Source organism: Odontomachus brunneus, unplaced genomic scaffold (genome assembly GCF_010583005.1).
Source record: "Odontomachus brunneus isolate Ranch 3 - 2012 unplaced genomic scaffold, Obru_v1 Obru_scaffold_037, whole genome shotgun sequence".
Classification (NCBI taxonomy): Eukaryota; Metazoa; Arthropoda; class Insecta; order Hymenoptera; family Formicidae; genus Odontomachus; species Odontomachus brunneus.
The window spans coordinates 374842-388737 of NW_022639487.1; the positions used below are offsets into that span (position 1 = coordinate 374842).

The window sequence follows — 13896 nt, forward strand, 5'->3', positions numbered from 1 at the left end:
GGGGGGGGGGGGGAGGGGATAGATGAATTTAATTACGTAATAAGAACATGTAAAAACTTTCAAATGCGACCTGCTTAAGATTCGCTATATGTATAATGCTTATCCTTAATTCATACCACGTACAATTAGATGTATTTATCGAAGAGTATATTATAATCTACGAAGTAGGAAATATTTTGAGTATTCGCCTCCCACTAATATCCGAGCCTGTTTTGTACGTAGCTCTTGCTCATGCGCTTGCCAAAATCGCCTTAGAATCTCCTCTGAAATGGAGATTCATTGATTTCGTTCTACCGCTGGTAGCAGGATAGATCCTACTTTTTTATTGCCGCGAATTATCTACGAAAGTTCACGAAACTCTTTCCCTTCATTCTTTCGCTTCGGTTTTCCTTTTAATTTGTTATATATACAAATTACAGATTGTCCGCTTCACGATCGATCAGCTCCAGTTTTAGATTGCCACGTGCACGCCACTTCACTGTGTCTACGTTTGATCATCCCCATCGTTCTCTACACAAATAAGGCACCTTTAACAAATTACGCTGTTTATAAGCTACACTCGACTTAGCAGTCCAACGCTCAGTCAATAGACGACGCCACGTCTGCACCGGCAATAGCTAATTCGTAATTTGTCAATCGAGGCATACGTAAACAGCAGTCTTAATGTATCGAACAAAAAACATTATATATATATATGTATATATATATATGTATATATAGTGGATATATGTGATCAACTGGGTACCAAAAGGCCCATAGATTATTCCTTCTTTCATCTTCCAACTTCTCAAACGACGATAAATATTTTTAACTTTCAACGAGGCTCATCACCATTTAAACCGATTCATGTTTTCTCATTCAAAACACTTATCTCCCATCTCTCACTAATGAAAGCCTTTAATTTATCAGACACCACGAGACCGCTCTGAATTTGGCTAAAAATATTTCATATCGTTTCGCCCGCCACGAAAGCAAGGAATAACATTAAACTCAAAGAAGAATAATCTATTCGAATTCTATACCTAGCCTAATCGAGGCTATCTTACATATTCAAGAGGAAAGCAGTATTCCCATCTTAAACGTCATTTGTGCTTGTGGAATGCTAGAAAACAGCGCTGCCCAACCGAAATCAGCTGACGCGTGCCCAGAAAGAATTTCTTCGCGCAATCATCACTGGACGTAATCGAAAAGATTAATCTTTACTTACAAATTGTAAAAAGCGACAGAAGCAGTCCCTCGAGATACAATAATTTACAGCAAATAAAAGAGGGCTGCAAAGATGGTTTTTTTAATGCAAATTAAAATGAACGGTAAACTACTATTAATTATACAATATGCCAATTAAATGCAAATTCTTTCGCGCCAGATTATTATTGCAGCTATAATAATAACACAGAATAAATTTACTTAGGCAATACAGTGAACGCGAAAGCACGCAAACGCCGGCACGCGCGCCGCCGATTGGTCAACCCCGCTATAAAAGTGTATGTAAAAACTGTGGAAGAGTACCACGTTGCCGAATCGATGTCCTTCGTTTCAACTTTACGCAAGAGTCTTAGCCGAAACACAACAGACAGAGAAAGAGAAAGGATTAGCCTTGATATTAAAGAGTGCCGTTTGCAAAGTATTGATATCGATCGTAGAGTTTAGTGGACCACGAGTGAATGCTGCCTTCAACCAAATCCTCGACATGCCGACGTAATTGATCCTCCGTTAGCGTGAGGTGGAACCTATTCTTGAGACCTTGAACAGTCGCCGCCCCACCACTGCGAAAGCACGGAAGTTGAGAGCCTGCGAAAAATCGATAGAACCCGTTGAATATGCCCGATTAAAAGCCATACGACGGTACGAATCGCTTCTTACCCGACAACATGATCTCGACGAGATTTACTATCTTTTCCATATGCTTCCGTGCCGCGATCAAGCCTTGAAGAATCAAACTCTTAAACTCCTCGAACATCTTGGATTGATTACCACCCATCACCTCGACGAACTCGGGCGTTAGTTTGAACGGACTGGTCTCAAAACCCAGATTACGAGGCGACGTCGACAGGATGAAACCGAAGTCTATGTGAATTAGATGGCCGTCGCTGTGTAGCAGGATGTTGCCGTTGTGACGATCCTTCACTTGGATGAGATAGCTAACCAAACAGTACGCAGCACAGCTCTGAATGAAATTTTTCTGCGCTATGCCGAACGATTCCGAGGTAGACGGACCAAACTCCCGTTCGAAGTATTGGAAAAGCGTCAATTGGCACTGCTTCTTCACCTGATGGAGCGACACTGTGTTCAGAATCGGCTCGATCAGACCGCTGTCGTTGGACAGGCACAGTATTCTGCGGGATTAATTGAATCGAAAAGCGTTACATCGATGCAATTCTACGACGAAAACTTTAGAAATTCAACTTCAGATTCACTTTAAAACTTGAGGCATAATTCTACGATGAGATTTCAATGTTGTTACACTCACTTGTACGGCCGTACCCAAAGCGGTACCCGTTCGTCCTGCCAAATTTTTTGCAGCATCGAAAGCAACTGTGAGGCAAGAAGTTCTTGCCTGAGATCGTCGCCACACTTCACGATCACCGCAAGCAACCTCCAGGACGCCAAGTGCCCGTATGGACTGGAAGCTCTGATGCGTCGTTGTTTCTGCTCCCACGGTTCCTTAAGGACGGCTGCCGACGGGTCCTCGGGATCGTGATTGAACGTCGCGCTGGGCATAGCTGCCATTTCGCTCAATCGCCTCTTAATGTCGCCCGGAACAAAGATCGGTTCCCTGCTGTCGGACGAATCTTGACTCAGTTGCGATATGGTATCCCGGTCTTTCGGCTTGCGAAGCTGCAGATACTGTGGAAATATATTAGAAGATTAGCGCGTACTTATTAAACGAAAACGTACGACTGTTCGAACAGGATTGTGTACCTGCTGCGTAATCTCGTCATCTTCCTGACTCCAGCAGTCGTTCGGATCGTCGTCGGGAAAATTAAACGCTACGTCTGTATTCCGAACAGAATACGGCGAAATATTTTTCACCGGAGTTTGCCGTAGCGCGGACGATACCGTCGAATTCTGCTGACTGTCGGAAGTGGATATGTTATTAGACGATGCCATCGTATTGGACTGCTCGCCACCTGTCAAGTTTTCCTCAGACTTGGTGTGCCTCAATGAGCTCCCCATTATTTTCGTTGGCACTGGTGATGTGTACAGATCCTCCACTTCTAATACTTCTACGTATATTATATAGGGTGCCTATAATGGAAAACATACTTGTAATATTCATCAAGTAGCGAAATGCATGAAATTTGAGATAAACGAAACATACCTTATCCTTGCTGTTGAGAACGGCGGCATATTGCGGCGGAACTCGCACGATATGATGTGGTATCGTGCTATGTAAAGGAAGCCACACCCTCGCGGGGAGATTCAAATTGAGCGTATTGAGCTCCGCCACTAATTGAACGGTTTTACTTTCCTTCGTCGGGATGGTGCCGAGCAATTTGCCGATTGATATTAACGCTTGAATAAATTCGAGTTCTGGCGCGAGTCGGGGTGCCTGTGATTGTAGAATAGATTTTACGTCGCTTTTTGTATCGCATCGATTCAGCAAATTATATATTCGTGCAAACTAATAACTTACATTACAGAAACAATCGGTCTTTTGGCCTCGCAAATCGTTCACCACACCTTGGCAGGAATAAAAGCAGGTACAGCCGTTGTCAAACGCTCGACCAGAGCTCAGGTCCCCAAGACTTACTTTATTTATTGTACCTTTTGAAAAATGTCAAGGTTACAGATTTCAGGATAATCGTCAATATATTATTAAAGGTATTAAATATATTAATTTGGACTTTTGATTACCGGAATGACTACGGCGTATGGTCTGGAACAATCCAGTAGCGTCGGACTGAGATCTTTGGTGGGTTTTCTTATTCGGAGACGTAAGGTTTTGCGTCGAGGGCAATGGTGGCGGCGCAGGAACTTGCAAACCAACGATACGTTGCTTTCGACTCTCATTTCCCTTTGGCCTGAATAAGTTACAAGTTTAGACGCTAGTTTGTCCTACTTTAAGCCTCCGTGACAATTTTATCTGAATCACATGCGTCGAAAAACTCGAAACTCTCGTTATTTCCTGAAGCATCTAATCATTGCTCTTACCTGAGTTCATCTGACAGGATAAGGTTTTTTAATTTGGTCCCATGAGACTTCTTCTTTGATGGCAAATGAGCATCGGAGCTGTACGCATCTAACAGCCAAGCACATTTTAACGAAAAATCTGCAGATTGTCTACACCTGCAAGATAGTGTTCGTGCATTTAGTTTTATAATTTATTCAAATTATCCCCGCAATTTATAATATACGTAGCCAAATAAGATGATCTCCATATTTACCTATGGACAAGATATGGATAAAGAACTTCTGTTACATCATGAAGTTGTATATACATCACAACTAGCTGTGGTAAGTAAAAGTCCACATCGTTATCCGGAAAACTGAACATTTTGTTACCTACAATGTCACATTTATCATCAAATTCACTTGACGTAAGTGAACTTACAGACTATTATTTCCTAATAGCACTCTTGTCAATATGATTGGAAACTCAAAGATTTTATGATAAATTTAGTTTTATGATAAAAATAGTTTTATAATTATAATAAAGATTTTTTCCCACAAAAATACATTCGCATACCTAGATAACTTTGCACGCCAGGTTCTTTGGAATTGAACAAATAAGAGATAGCCATAGACATGTCGAATATCTGACTTTCAAAGAGCCGCAGTAGACAACCTTCCGACGGTTTCGGCTGTTTCGTCTCCTGCTGTCGGCGAACGATGTCCGGTTGCTGTTTCTTCACCGTTTCGGTTTCCTGCTGCGTCGCCGCGCCGCAACAAAGGGTCATGGCTGCACCAGCTAACTCGCTCTGAGTGTTGTCGGCCACTGCCGACAATACCTGCATTGCGCTTGGATGGTGATAGACAACTGTGGTGATCTCGGGAACGCGCTCCTGCTGCTGGTAGTCGCAATGAACATCACGTTCTCGCGTAACGCTCGATCGCGGCTCCTGCAAGCAACGTTCAGCGTTCGCGTCGTCGCGCCGGGAATGATGGTCACTGTCACTGACTGTTTCGTCCTTGGGAGACATTGGCGACTCATCAGCGAGACGCGTGGACAGTTCCACGGGTGACACCGGCACCGATACCGACACCGACACATCACTGTTCTCAGCACCGTCCACCACGTCCACGGAATACATGTCACCCGGTTGCGACACAGACGAGTCGAGACTCTCGCGGCTGTGCAAATGGTCCACGCTGGACTCGCGGGTGGCGGCGTTGGTCGCGTCGCTCGAGCCGCTGTCGGAACCGCACAAGATACCGGAGTCGTCGGAACCGAGACTAGCTAGGTCTTCGCGTTCCCGACTACGTCCCTTACAAGGTCCCGACGACGCGGTCGTCTTAGCGACCGGCGCTGGATTCTCGCATTCTGGACTGGGTGTTACGTCCACTTCCGGAATCCGTTGCAGCGCGGAGTCGAGGCTGCGGTTCCTGTGATGGTGCGTCGACGTCGTCGCGTTCGTCTGAGATACCGGTGGTAGTATAATGCCCATTGATCTATGAAAAACGATCGATGGACTTTAGCATTGACAATTAATGATCCAAGTGTTTTAAAAGAGTAAATTATACTATGATTTATGCCGAGTTCCAAGACACAAAGTACGATTTTAATTATGTTTTACTATAAATACTTAAAGTGTCAGAGTCTATCGTTGAAAACAAATCTTTTTAAGAATGGCCTTTGCTCGAGTCTGTTCCATATTATTCTATTCTATTTCAGACTTGCAACTCGTATCGCACATACTTTGGCCGAGGAGGATCGCGTGCACGCAACATTGGCTGGCTCCAGTTTCCAGCTGGCGGCTGTAAAAGCGCGCATATCGAAGAAAATAGATACGATAGGCCGCGGTCGCGATTACGCGCTGCAGCGCGGTTATTAATATTGATGACGTCGTCGTCGTCGTTGCAACCGATTTAAATATCTCGACATATATTTCGCGATTTGAATACAACAATACAACTTCCACACTTCTTCTCTCGCTCTTCTTCTTGTGCCTCACCGTTCAAGTTCGTGGATGTTGTCGATCGCGCAATCGCGACGCGTATACACGCGCGAGGCGGATTTACGATCGCTTATTCAACAAGTGCCAGGATACATACACGCGCGCCAGGCGCGCATCACGCTCGCAAATAGCTCGCGCGCGTCGCAAAGTGGCTCGCAAACATTCAGGAAGCGGCTTCTCAAGGCACGTGCGATAACGAGAGCAGTAGCTCGGGCTCATCAGCGAACAGACTCGCTGTCCCCGCGGAGGATTCTACTTCGTACCTGAAGTCCAAGCTTTGGTTTCGTTGATGCGTGGTCAGTCTGCTGCGTGGACTGATCGACGGATTCGGCCGGCCGTGTACGAGAGGAACATTACAGTTGGTTAGTTTGTGCCTCTTGATGTGTGTTACGCTTTCCTGGCGCGTAGGTCCACCAGTCGGCGTTACTGCCACTACTTCGCTCATATTAGAGTCAGTACGAGCACCGGCTCGGCTAACAGTCATCTGCTGGCCATGCTGGGGCTTTACCTGCAAAACGCAAGCACAAAATCAACGGCGGCGTCTTTAATTCCTAGCACGTGGCTAGCTCTAACGTGGAATGTGAGTTTGCGAGTGAGGCATCTGCGCTCGCAAAACTTACAGACTCACGCTGAACGCACGAGTCTACGCGCCTACGACGTCGAAAATAGAACAGTTATCTTACAACTATGTAGAATGCTAACATATCATGAATATAATATTTATAAGATATAAATGTGTATATATATATATATATGTCGTGTATAGATCCTGAGCTATAATTTGAAAGAGACGTAGATAAATTCAATCGTATCGCGACAAATTGACATATCGCATAATCATCACGCAACAATAAAACTTCTAATCGATACTAAGTACGATCTAAACAATCACCGTGCGCGTGACTAAAGCGAACACGAGGAAGGCCAATAATTCACACGATGCAATGTTGCTCATGCAACGGCCATTAGTGAGGCCAGAAAGAGAGACGAGATACATTACTTCCGGCGGCATCTTCGTTATTTTTGGGAGCGTGAACTGATAACAGCGGATAATATCACTCGCCGCGTACACAAATCTCAACTGCACTAAGCGCGGAAATTATAGACTGATCATAATGTCAACAATAGTGAAAAAGGGTACGCGTATTTGTTATCAATTGCAATCAAATATGCGATAAGAGCAATCGGTGTCACGAGTCGGAGAGCGTGGAGGGGGAGTCGTTATCGCGAATTAACATACACAACGAAAGACTTCGCGGAACTTTGCGAAATTGATTGGTTACATAATGCGGCGTCGGCGTGAAAAAACACGGGAGCGCTTATTCCACTGTTTATGCCGCGAAACCGACCGGAAACCGCGCATCTGTCTGGAAGGTCGATCGCATCGCCTCGGAATCTCGATAACATGCGATTGGAATTTCCTCTCGGGCAAGATTACAAACCGGTATAATTTTATTGTGCTGCTTGTGGAACCGTTCTCACAAACGTTGGGTGTGAATCCTGATCGAGCAAGTTGTTTCTCCGCAAATCGCTTTAAACCTATATTTGAAAAAACAACTAACTTTTAAGACATACACAACCTCGATCTTTTAAAGATATGCACTTAAGACGTGCCGAGGATGTTTTGTTTCTTAAATCAAGGCTCGACTTATTATTCGTCTGCCTCCGCGAAGAAGCAACTAAGCGACCGTTCAAAATTAATCGAGATTGCCAAAACTGGTCGTCAATTATGCAAACGTATGAATATACACGCATCTAGGCGACTCGGACAACAATTGGGGGAAAAGGTGAAGGCCGGAGAGCCGAAGGTCGGCCGATTCGCCGGGCATCCGCGTCGAAACGGTAACGGATAGAAAAAGTCGAGATAGAGACATTTAGAAAGCGCGGCTTTTTATCAATTCGAACACTTTCTAGGATCTCCTTCTCATGGGGCATGCGCTCCATTCCGCGCGCAGAATACACGACGCGGCTTAAATGTCCAGCACAAAAGACGACGCAATACTTCACTAGTTACATGAAAGTTACGTGGAAAACGAACGCTTCCATGAGGAAATAAGCCGCTCCATTCTGCGCCGCGTTCCTTTGTGCGGCGGCAATGGACTTTTGTTTGTCGAACAGCGAACGCAAACGACATGTTGACTGAGAAGTTATATCGAAAAAAAAAAAAAGAAAGGAAAAAAATCCGGAGGCCGCGGTTTTTATATAGGCGGAGATAAAAGTCACGATTCGCGCGAGCGGCAGTTCGTAACTTTCAATTCTTAACACCTTGCCCACGATTCCCGAGCACTTTCTCGCGTGAATTTTTAACGTGACGATTTTGAAATCCGTGAAAGCGCCGGGAGGTCACCACGTCGGTGAGTCTCGCGGTCCATATGGAGCAGAATGCGTCGCCAATGCCACTTTTAGCATCTCTCGTCAAACTACCGGTACAGCTGTCACATTGCGGATAATTGCGATTCTCCCACTGTTTCCCTCCTTTTTTTTGCGCGCGTTTCAAGCCGCGGATATCTCGCGCGTGACAAAACACGACGACGCGGCGGTATTTTAACGGATTAACGGCGAACGCGCGGCGCGGGTGTTACGGCGCGGAACCGAAGTTTCTATCTCCACATACGGATCGACGCGTTGCAAAATCCGCCGCAGTCCGTCGACTCGAAACTCCGCGTCGCGCGTGGAACCATATGCTTTCACCACTTGGTCCGCTTCGGTGCCGGTGTCTCGTACTCGCCGTTGTGCGTTTCCGAAATTTCGGCCGCAAAACGTGTAGTCATCGCTGGCAGTATGCGTGGGAAAAAAAGCGCAGTCCTGCCAGAAGACACTTGTCTCACGATAATTTTGATATTCCGGCAGTGCCGTTTACACTTCGCCGTAATCGGAAATAGCGTTGACACGTTGTGTCCGGATATCAAAATAAACCACCACTCGATTCGCGATGGATTTCGTCCGTCTAGAATCGCCAAATAAAATTATCGCGTTATCTTGAAACTCACCGACTTTTCGCTCCTTCCGCGAGTCATGAAATAATAATTGTCGGTGATGTCAGCGAACGAAAGTATCGATACTTTTCTTTTTGAGCGGTCATCAAGCGCGTAGGCGGGCCTGAATACGGGCCGTTGTGCGCGGATTCCGTCGATGATCTAATAACCAGCGACGAGATCGAACTGCTTTGACGACTTTCAGGAGCGCGATTAACACGAACGTGAGTGCATGAGGTTCGCGCCAGAAAGTCGAGCGCGAAACGAACAACAACGTTAACAAAATGAGCCAAAATCCGCACTGATGACTTGAAGACATTTGCGATTGAAGCGCCTCGATAAAAAAAACAGCTTTTCTTCACGTCACGAAGAATGTCACAAGCCACTCCGTGAATATTCTTTAATTTCACACAAATCCTCGCTTTGGCGCCTCAAGTGAAATTTACATAACAATAGAATTCTGCTCGAGTTCGATGCGGATGCGCCTGACCTCGTGACATTTTCGAAGGCCCCCGCGAAACTTTTGGACGCCGACGTTCGCTCAGAAGCACGCGGAACTCCTCCGCAAGCGGTCCTTGGATGTGAATCACGGTTAGCTATCACTGACTGCACGCCTCTGACATGCTAAACATCACGAAGTCCAGCGTCCGAAGTCGAGTGACAATAAAACTAATTAGTCATATCATTCAGGAATTCCGCGTAATCAGTGCCATTACCATACTACCGCACACGTGACATTGATGTCTGCTGTATACAAAACGTAGTATCATTAAAATTCGTTAGTCACTGAGTAAAGTTAATTAACGCAAGATGCTTGAATGTAATCGTCGAACCGTAATTGCCGAACAGAGCAGCGAATCGTCGGCAAGTTAACTAATCCGGATTGTCGGATAATAACCGGTTATCGAAATCCGGTGTAATCTCGATGATCCCAAATTCTTGACGCTGTAAAGACTGAAGAAAACACTACATTACTATGACGAATCGACACTGAAACGTGACATTGGCGCGTCTACCTACAAGAAAATCCGAACTCGGCGCAGTCACATCAGCAAGTTTCGATGCCGCGAGGAGACGAAGAGTACAAACAACCTCGATAATCGCTACACTGAAGATAACAGTACCCCAAAGAGCCCGACAACGATTGTAACAACAATCGTTATCTTGATTGGCCGCTCAAGAATTCATCACCAATACACACACAAAGAGATGGAAAAAGGAGGGAAGAAGCATTTTCGTATGTCAGCGGTATCGGAACTCAAGAACCTACTCGCCCGCGTTCGAATCGGATTCTTGCAGCTGCATCATCTAATCAGAAGATCCCGCGAATCAACGACGGTACGAATTGCGACAATTATCGCGCGTTCTTCTCTCGCCACGCGGAATTCGCGACGGCGAGCCATATCTCGCGATTTCGATCTGTACATCGCACCGCCTTTGCGTCTCGCCGCACCGCGCGAGCGTCTCCTGGTACCGCGGCCGTGCTGTGCCTTGCCGTGCCGTGACGCGCCGCGCCGCGTCGCGTCGCACCGCACCGCACCGCACCGCGTCGACAAGCGCTCGATGCTGCGACGATCCGCACGTTCCCTCGCACATTCGCTTCGGCCGCTCACTCGCGCAGCAAGATATGGGTGTGCCGTGTATACGAGAGCGAGCTTCCGTGTCGGCATGTTGACATAATGCAAAAACGTACAGCCCTGTGTGAGCCGCCGGCTGCCGTCGCGCCGTCCTTGAAGGGATCAATTGTCGTAGAACGATCGCCACCGCCGCCAAAGCGCCGCACCGCACCGCACCGCGTCACGTCACGTCACGACGCGCCGCAACATGTCAACTCGACTCGACGCTCACTCACCTCGTGCTCGAATCCTGTGTCTCGCTACGAACGATGCGACAACATGCCTCACTCGCGTGCTGTTGTTCGATGCTCTTGGCCGAGACGCATCGGTTTTCACGGCGACAATGCGCGAGGATGCCCGCCGTTTTACCTGCGAGCAGGCTGGAAAGCGGCCGGGACGGAGAGATAAAGACAGGTAGACGGAGAGCGGGAGTGAGACGGAAGTGTCGTCCCGTGTCCGTGGAACGGCCAAACGAGAGAGACGGACGGAGAGTACGCCAGCACCGAGTAGGCGAGGAACGAGTACGCGAGCACCGACACACGACAGGCTCCTCCGCACGTATGTTCGTCAGCAATGGCAGCAACGTCTCAGACTATCATACACGCGCGCTCTTGCCGTTTTTCTTCGACGATCGCCGCCACCGGCTACGCCCAACAACGCGCGTCGATCGTGGCGGCTTCGTCGCGGGCGTGATGCGCGCGATGCATCGCGAGCGGGCCGATTTTGCGGAACGACCGACGGCGCGTTTCCGTGGGCTCTCGTCGCACTCGGCTTTCCACGGACAGACACAGCTCACGCGAGCGCCTCGACGTGCCGGATGACGTTACGAAGACGAGGACGAAGATAAAGGCAATGACGAACACAACGAGCGACGACGACGATGACGACGAAGACTACGGCTGTTTGCCAGACGCGACGTTGTTGTCCGACGCACGACGCATTGAACACTGACTCTATTAGGCGCACTGCTACCAACGCGCCGAACATGAACTTTGCGCTTCCAAGTGAAGGCGCTGCGGCGCGCAGGAACGTATCGCATACGAACAGGCCCGTAGGTTGCACTCCGTGTAATGTCCGGCTCCACTAACGCCGATTAAATCTTAACCACAGTTTAAGCCTTTGTCTGAACAGAGTTTAAACTCGGGTTGAGGTTTAATTGACGTTGGTGAAACTGGGCACAAGTTTTAGACCTGGTTCCACCAACGTCTTTAAACATCAATTAAATCTTAATTTGTGTTTAAATCTTTGTCCAAGGACAATTTAAACTCAAATTAAGACTTAATTGGCGTTGGTAAAATTGGACATTAGATAAATTCTGGTTAAGATTTAATCGATGTTTAAGTACTTAAAACATATAACTTTGGACGAACCGGACTTAAAACATTGTTTTCCCGACTGTACCAACGATTGCAATGAAGTTGGTAATAACGATTTGCCGGTCTTTCTATAGACTGTACTTGTATGAAAGTTTGATTTCAAATTAATCAAGTAATCCTAATCTGAAGTTGACTCCAGATGGCGCTACCTCCCAGACTTAAAATTTCTGATTTTATGCTATGAGGCCCAATTCACAACTTATCTTAATTAGAATTTAATTAATTTAATCTAATCAAATATAGAAAAATGTGTACACGATAATAATAATTGAAAAATCGAATTTCCGGATCTTTATTGAATATATATTAAGACGATTTAATTAAAATATACTTACAGAAGTGAGCAACAGACGAATCGCGCGTGAGACCAAATAAAGATTCCATAGAGATTCCTGTCTTAAGGAGACCCGCTGCCAGCGGAATGTATCCTCACTTTGTTACGCTTGATGCAAAGATACATTTGACCAAGTGCATAAACGCGTCACGTTTAGTCATATGCGTTAATAGATAAATATGCAGCGAACGGGTGATACTCATTGAAATCAGAATTCGCGCGAAAATCAATGAGGAAGGGATCTTCCACGAACAAATGTCACATAATACGCCTCCGTGACGAATCTCTCATTAAAGCGTCGCTTGTTCAATATGCCGGAACAGATCCCTTCAAACTACTAGCTTAAAAAGATAGTAACAAATACGGTATAGATAAAATGACTGATGGGAGGCTGCTCCAAAGCTCAGGCTAGTCGTATCTAAAAGGTCTTTGATAGAAGCTGGTGCTTAAATCGCTCTTACGCAATAACAAGGGATAATAACGAGGTGCAACGGACGGACAGCGTATGTCCGAGAGGTATGCGCGCGCTATTACATTAATAGCCATCACATTTGCACTATGTTCGCACTACGTGACGGCTATTATGACAATAGCTGTTATATATTTATGCTACGCGTACACTCTACGCGACGGCCATTACATCAATAGCCGTCAGATTTTACACTAAACGTACGGCCTGTCTAAGCAATACTCATCGGTATTGACAGCGCTTCGTCTCATTGTCAGTTTACCCTGCCATTGTTCGGCGTAGAGACGACAACGTCGTCGTCGGCGTAGTAGTTGACGACCAAGCTACCGACGCTATCAAGTGAACGGTATGACAGCATCGAGATAAGAAACGATCTCCGCGCTTCCACGGAGGATTGAGCTCAATTTCAAGGTGTTTATGACAGCAAGCTGACATCACAAGACGCGATCAAGAAGCGAGGCCTTTGTGTTCTTATAATGTACTTAAAATAATATTTATAAAAGTTTGATGTGTATATATATTTATTTATCATCAAATGTCAAAAGGTCTAGACATGACCTGGAATTTGGAGGGACGGTAGACTTGAAAACACGTTTATCTGATAAACGTTTTCATATCGCGCTTAACGATAAAAAACGTTCGACGAAATATCGACAGGACATTTGTATCACAGACTGCAGCCACTTGTTTTGGATAAAATTTTAAGCTCTTTTTATTACGTACAAACTAATACCACAATGTATTTTATTTCAACTACAATATGTTTAATTTATTTTGAATGAATTTTATTTCAATAAAATTGATTTACACTGTACACTGGTTTTCAAAACAATTGAAACACTTTTTCCTGATGCAGTTCAAAATACTTAAAATGGAAGAAAATAACTTCCTCCATTAATTAATCAAAAACAAGTTCTCTCTTTGGACCATCGGCTACGTTCCCAAATGCATTGTGTATGATATCCTTCAGCTAATTGCAGCTTTTCTGTTATAAAGAGTCTTAACGT

At 45.8% G+C, this 13896-nt stretch overlaps 1 protein-coding gene and 1 long non-coding RNA gene across 6 annotated transcripts; one reads left to right on the forward strand and one right to left on the reverse strand.

Annotated features, from left to right (window-relative positions):
• Window positions 1-74: 74 nt before the first annotated feature.
• On the reverse strand, window positions 75-11649 carry LOC116843934 (phosphatidylinositol 4-kinase beta). 5 transcript variants are annotated; one of them, XM_032814880.1, is made up of 13 exons: window positions 10115-10231; window positions 9110-10048; window positions 6383-6627; window positions 4691-5613; window positions 4389-4506; window positions 4156-4290; window positions 3859-4025; window positions 3638-3768; window positions 3323-3553; window positions 2923-3249; window positions 2471-2847; window positions 1864-2336; window positions 75-1791 (listed from the first exon to the last, which is right to left on the reverse strand). In XM_032814880.1, the coding sequence occupies exons 2-13, from the start codon at window positions 9134-9136 to the stop codon at window positions 1604-1606; spliced, it is 3342 nt and encodes a 1113-aa protein (XP_032670771.1). In that variant the 5' UTR covers window positions 9137-10048; window positions 10115-10231; the 3' UTR covers window positions 75-1603. The 5 variants fall into 5 exon arrangements, with proteins under 5 accessions (XP_032670771.1, XP_032670772.1, XP_032670776.1 ...); XM_032814881.1 differs by lacking the exons at window positions 9110-10048; window positions 10115-10231 and adding an exon at window positions 10947-11649; XM_032814885.1 differs by lacking the exons at window positions 9110-10048; window positions 10115-10231 and adding an exon at window positions 10788-10912.
• Window positions 11650-11802: 153 nt separating this feature from the next.
• On the forward strand, window positions 11803-13703 carry LOC116843937. Its single transcript, XR_004377955.1, has 2 exons — window positions 11803-12936; window positions 13147-13703. It is a non-coding gene; the product is annotated as an uncharacterized LOC116843937 (long non-coding RNA).
• The last annotated feature ends 193 nt before the right edge of the window (window positions 13704-13896 follow it).

Coding starts and splice junctions, on each gene's coding strand:
- LOC116843934 (XM_032814880.1), bottom strand. CDS start 9,136: ATGACTCGCGGAAGGAGCGAAAAGTCG. Junction 6,628..9,109: donor GCGGAAGGAGCGAAAAGTCG/GTGAGTTTCAAG, acceptor TGCGTTTTGCAG/GTAAAGCCCCAGCATGGCCA. Junction 4,507..4,690: donor TGGCGTGCAAAGTTATCTAG/GTATGCGAATGT, acceptor GTGACATTGTAG/GTAACAAAATGTTCAGTTTT.